The sequence below is a fragment of the Chiloscyllium plagiosum genome, chromosome 18, assembly GCF_004010195.1.
Source record: "Chiloscyllium plagiosum isolate BGI_BamShark_2017 chromosome 18, ASM401019v2, whole genome shotgun sequence".
In the NCBI taxonomy this organism is placed as follows: Eukaryota; Metazoa; Chordata; class Chondrichthyes; order Orectolobiformes; family Hemiscylliidae; genus Chiloscyllium; species Chiloscyllium plagiosum.
The window spans coordinates 60,281,996-60,288,164 of record NC_057727.1 but is presented as its reverse complement, the minus strand read 5'-3'; the positions used below and the strand labels follow the sequence as shown (position 1 = coordinate 60,288,164).

The window sequence follows — 6,169 nt, the reverse complement described above, 5'->3', positions numbered from 1 at the left end:
GTTACCCCGTGGGGGGGCACCCGTTACCCCGTGGGGGGGGAACCCGTTACCATGTGGGGGGGGAACCCGTTACCATGTGGGGGGGAACCCGTTACCCCGTGGGGGGAACCCGTTACCATGTGGGGGGGGAACCCGTTACCATGTGGGGGGGAACCTGTTACCCCGTGGGGGGGAACCCGTTACCCCGTGGGAGTGAACCGTTACCATGTGGGGGGGGAAATACGTTCCCCTGTGGGGGGAGACCTGTTATCCCGTGGGGTGGGGTGGGCATCATTACCCTACAGCGGACACCCATTAGCCCTGCAAGAAGAACCCTTTACCCCATAGGGAGAAAACCACTCTCCCCCCCCCCCATGGAGTACCTGTTGCCCCACGGGTCCATTTACCCCAGAGGGAGGAACCAGCTCCCCCACAGGTGTTTTGAGTTACATCTCTGAAGAGGAGTGGGACATGGAGGGCAAGGGGAAAGAGGTTAGGGTTCGGGTTAGGAAGGGTATTAGTGAATCAGGCACTCATATTCCAGGCTGGGATACAGGGTTGATACAGGTAACCCCTGCTTTTCAAACGTTCACTTTACATCACTTCGCTTTAATGAACGATCCTACATTCAGACCAGATTTTGCAAATCCGAAGAAGATTTTCGCTTTTACGAGAAACAGCGACATTTTTCCCAGATCAATCATATATCTTCGCTTTATGCCATTTTCAGCTGACAAAAGGTTTCCTGGGAACACTCTGGCAACGGGATACTCTGTCCCACTGGACTGTCAGTGTGACGACAGAAATTCAGCAGTGATTGCTGATCTGACTGTATACAATGTCAGACTGCGCACTGACCTGGATGTCCTGGGCTCGCTCGTAAGACTGGTAAGCGATCTTCTCCTCCATACTCGCCAGCTCCTGCTTGAGGTTATGAATCTCGTTCTGGTGAAGCTCAGTCAGATCGTTCAGCTGATCTTCTAGTCGCTCACACCTATATCACACATCAAATGTCAGCGATCAAAGTGAGATACATCCCACTTCAAAACAGCACCGCGCACACAAAGCTATTTACTTTCACTTTAGAATGGGAGGTAGAGAGTCAGACACAAGGAGAGAGGGGGGGGGGGTGAGAGAGACAGTCGGTCACAGGAGGGGAGAAGGAGAGACAGTTAGATATAAGGTTACGACCAGGAGGAGGACAGACAGTTGGACACAGGGCAAGGAAGCAGAGGAAGAGAGGGTCAGACATGTTGTGAGAAAGGACAGTCAAGTTATCAACCTCCTCAAAATATTTTTTGTCTGCCACTTGTCTCTGAAGAATTGAAAACCTCAGAATCTCAGTATGGGGGTAGTCTCTCTCTCTGTGTGTGGGGAGTACAGCCTCTCTCTCTCTCTCTCTCACTCAGTCTGGGAATACAGTCTCTCTCCCTCAGACTGGAGATAAAGTGTCTCTGCCTCTCTGAGTCTGGGGTGTACAATCTCTCTCTCTCTCCCTCAGTCAGGGGGCACTGCAGAGGGTGGCAGACATTTATCAGGATGTTGCCCAGGTTGGAGAACTTTAGTTCTGAAGGGAGATCAGACAGACTGAGCTTGTTTTCCAAAACGGAGAAAGAGAAGGAACATGTCAGAGATGCATAAACTGATGAAGGCATAGATGGGTAGACAGGAAGTAACCTTTCCCCTTGATGGAGGGATCAATGACCAGGGGGTGGGGAGCTTTAAGGTAAGGGGCAGGAGTTTATAAGGAGATGTGAGGAAAAATGTTTTCACTCAGAGGGTGGTGGGAATCTGGAACTCACGACCTGTGAGGGTGGTGCAGGCAGAAACATTCATAACATTGAACAGGTATCTGGATGCCAAAGCCTGCAAGACTGTGAGCCGAGTTCTGGAAAATGGGACTAGAACAGGTAGGTGGTTGTTTTTAGGAGAAAGTGAGGACTGCAAATGCTGGAGATCAGAGTCGAGACTGTGGTGACATTGATGCCCTGGGGCTGGAGGGTCCTGAGACAGAGGATGAGGCGTTCTTCCTCCAGGTGTTAGGTAGTTAGGGAGTGGGGATGGAGGAGGCCTAGGACCCGCATCCCCTTGGCGGCGTGGGAGGGGGAGTTGAAGTGTTCAGCCACGGGGCGGTGGGGTTGGTTGGTGCGGGTGTCCCAGAGATGTTCGCTGAAGCGCTCTGCGAGTGGTTGTCCAGTCTCCCCAATGTAGAGGAGACCGCATCGGGAGCAATGGACACAGTAAATGACATGTGTGGAAGTGCAAGTGAAACTTCGATGGATGTGGAAGGCTCGTTTGGGGCTTTGGACAGAGGTGAGGGGAGAGGGGAGGTGTGGGCACAGGTTTTGCAATTCCTGTGGTGGCAGGGGGAAGGGTGGGTTGTTGGGGGGGACGTGGACCTGACAACAGAGTCGCGGAGGGAATGGTCTTTAAGGAAAGCGGATAGGGTTTGACCAGCGTGGATGTGATGGGCTGAAGGACCTTTTTCTGTACTGTAGGTCTCAATGACTAGTTGACGTCAGGCTAACTGGCCAGGCATTGCCACACACACACACACACAGCAGACAGGGAAGGTGATGCCAATCACATGTAGAGTAAATAAACTAACCGAAGTGGAGGTGAGTTGCTGGTGTGCCTGCAGCATCTGACTGTACCTGTATCGCTCTTCCTGTAGTGTTTGCAACATGAGGGTATAATCCCTTTGGTAGTGAGATTTCAGCCTGTCAAACGACTCCTCCAATCGAGCTTGGGTCTCCTTCACTTGCTGCAGCTCCTGCAAGATCCCCTCAAAGCCACAGCCAGACAGCTCCAGGGGGTCGGGTTTGGAGGCGGCTGGCTCGAGGGGGGCCCCGGGCATGCTGTTGGCCCCTGACCCCGAGGTGCCGCTGGAGCACTCCTCCTCGCTGCCGTACTGCGGGCTGAACTGCAGCTGGCCGCAGATGCCCAGCGCCTCGAAGCACTCCTCCGCCTGGCTGTCGTCCAGTGGCTCCTTCAGGGCCGGGATGTTGTCCGCGCTGCCAAATCGGTTGCGTAGCAGCGACGCAAACTCCCGCGGCTTGGCGGCCACGGCGCCCGCGGCCGTGTGGGTGGCCTGGGAGAAGCTGGAGAGCCCGCCCCGCATGCTGCCCACCACGCCTTCGCTGAAGCCGGTCACCTTGGCGCCCACGCCCCTCAGGCCCTGCTGCACGTCCCGCAGCACGTCCTTGGGCTGCCGGGGGACGCCGTTGTGCTCGATCTCCCGCAGCTTGTGGTGGTAGTGCTCCAGCTTGCGCTGCAGGTGCAGGATGGCCTGGGCCGACTTCTGGTTCTTTTTCTCGAAGACCTGCTTGATGCGGCTGCCCTGCTGCCGGTCGGCGCTGCCCGCTAGCTTCAGGTACTCGGCCACGTTGTCATCGCGCGCCGTCTGCTCCACCTTCAGCTGCTCAGTCAGCCGCAGCACCTTCTGCTGGAGCTGGGCGATGGCCGCACGGGTCCTCTGCGGGTCCAGGCCGCTGTCCGCGCTCTCCGCACTGACCCCGCCATCCGAGCCTGACGCCACCACACCCGACGGTGCCAGGCTGTTCAGCTCCAGCCGCTCGATCTGCAAGACACAAGCCCAGGGTCAGTGCCACACCTTCTAAACGGCACACAAATCAGCGAGCCCTCAGTACCGGGCTGAAAGAGCACTCCCGTGGAATGCACACTCACAATGTTGACAGGCTAGAAAAACTCGGGTTGTTTGCTCTGGCCTGGCGGAGGCTAAAGGGAGACTTGATGGAAGTCTTCAAACTATGAGAGGCGTAGATAGGGTTGACATCAGAATCCTCTTTGCCCCCCAGACCTGAGATACCTAATACTAGGGAGAACGCATTTAAGGGGCAAGTTGAAAGGAGATGTTGAGGGGAGGGGGCAAGTTTGTTTTTTTACACAGAGAGTAGTAGGTGTCTGGAACACGCTGTCAGGGGTGGTGGAGGAGGTAGATACGATAGGGGCGTTTAAGGGATTTTTAGGTAAGTACGTGAATATGCAGGGAACGTAGAGGTATGGACCAGGGTTAGGCAGAAGGGATTAGTTTAATTTGGCGACAAGCTCGGCACAATATTGTGGGTCGCAGGGCCCATTCCTGTGCTGCGCTGTTCTATGTTTCAGGATTTTGAAGTATCCTTAAGTATTTCGTTCACCTAATTCAAACAAATGGAATCCTGGCACTTATACAGTTGTAGAATGCCTACAGTGTGGAAGCAGGCCACTCGGCCTATCAAGTCCACTCGGCCTATCAAGTCCACTCGGCCTATCAAGTCCACTCGGCCCATCAAGTCCACTCGGCGCTTCTGAAGGGCATCCCACCCAGACCCCACCCCACTACCCTATCCCTGTAACCCGACATTTCCCATGGCTAACCCACCTAGTCTACACATCCCTGGACAGTATGATACAATTTAGCATGGCCAATCCACTTAACCTGTGCAACTTTGAACTGAAAAGGGAAAACAGACCACTCGGAGGAAACCCACCCACATATAAACTCCGCATGTGCAAAACCCACACCCGAGACGCGAACTGAACCCGGCTCCCTGGTGCTGAGAGGCAGCAGGGCTAACCACTGAGTCACCGTACCGCGTTATGGCTAAAGGACTGCATTATAAAAGTTGTGTCGTTACAAAGATATAAGGCGTTGGTGAGACCACGTCTGCAGTACTACACCCAGTTCTGGTCTCCTTATGTGAGGAAGAATGTGGTGGCACTGGAGGCAGATCAGGGGAGGTTCATCAGGTTGATTCCAGAGATGAAAGCTGAAAATGTGTTGCTGGAACTGCGCAGCAGGTCAGACAGCATCCAGGGAACAGGAGAATCGATGTTTCGGGCATAAGCCCTTCTTCAGGAATCAGGCTTATGCCCGAAACGTCGATTCTCCTGTTCCCTGGATGCTGCCTGACCTGCTGCGCTTTTCCAGCAACCCATTTTCAGCTCTGATCTCCAGCATCTGCAGACCTCACTTTCTTCTCCAGAGATGAAAGGACTGTTATACGAGGAGCTGAATAGTTTGGGCTTGCACTCGCTGGAGTTCAGAAGAATTGGGGTTGGGGGTCTGATTAAGTTGCATCAAATGCTAAAGAGGATGGATAGGGTGTATGTTGGACAGTCTCAAACAAGAGGTAGAGGGAGAGGGGGTAGATTCAAAACCGAGATAGGAAGAAACTACTTCGCTCAAACGGTTGTAAATCTGTGGAACTCACTGCTCCACAGAGCAATGGAGGGCAGAATCAATCAACAGATCCAAGAAAGAAACAGATATACTTCTGATGAAAAGTGGGATAAAGGGCTGGTGGAAGCAGGCAGGAAAGTGGATCGAGACTGGGATAAGATCAGCCATGATCAGTGGAATATGCTCAAAGGGCTGAATTGTCCACTCCTGCTCATAATTCCCATATAATTCAGAGGGCATTTCAGAGCCGATGCCATCACTGTTGGTTCCCTACAGGAAATTCATGAACCGGATGGGGTTTTTACAACAAGCGACCTTGCTTCCATGATCCACATTACAAACAGCATGACTCAATTCCAAGTTGATTCATTGAATGTAAACTTCACCAGCTGCTGAGCTTCAGCCTTTACCAATGGATAGCTCATCCAGGAACATTACCTACCTCTTACCACCACCTCCCCACAGTCAACTTCCATGTTTCTCCCAAACCTCAACTAAGTAAAGCCTACGTGCCAGGTTGAACTGCTTAGCAACTGGCCAGTATCTGTGCTGTTTTGTAGAACAGTGAATACACTTCACTAGGGCTTTATTGGCTGTAAAGTATTTTGACATACGAGGTGACAATGTCAATGCAAATATAAATGTAAGCCTTCCTTAGTAAATATTCTGACTTAATATGTGCATCACATGGAACCTAAAGCAACAAAACAGGCCATTTTGTATTTACCGGTCTATCTATGCCAGAATTTATATTCCATTCATGCCTCCTCATTACATTTTTCTATTCTGTCCCATCTATCTTCTCTCTCATGCATGCACCAATCTCTCCTTAAATGTATCACCGCCGTCTGATTCACCCACTCAATTTGACATCATTCTCACCAGCAACAAATTCTTTGATCCATTGATCGTTAGCTGATATTTAAGTGTATTTCATCATGTATAAGACACTTGCTAGACCCCAACAGTATTGTCTTCGAGGAGAAAGTGAGGACTGCAGATGCT

The 6,169-nt window shown here is 52.1% G+C and overlaps 1 protein-coding gene across 6 annotated transcripts in view; it reads right to left on the bottom strand.

Annotated features, from left to right (window-relative positions):
- Window positions 1-6,169, bottom strand: part of LOC122559118 (transmembrane and coiled-coil domains protein 1-like) — a 56,192-nt gene that overhangs the window by 5,532 nt on the left and 44,491 nt on the right. For 5 of the 6 annotated variants that reach the window (XM_043708435.1, XM_043708436.1, XM_043708439.1 and 2 more), the window contains 2 exons: window positions 2,634-3,559; window positions 838-973 (listed from right to left, as the gene is read on the bottom strand). In XM_043708435.1, coding sequence (XP_043564370.1) covers window positions 838-973; window positions 2,634-3,559 — 1,062 coding nt within the window. Of the gene's footprint in view, window positions 1-837; window positions 974-2,587; window positions 3,560-6,169 lie in introns of those variants that run through there. The other variant, XM_043708437.1, reaches the window with a different exon arrangement.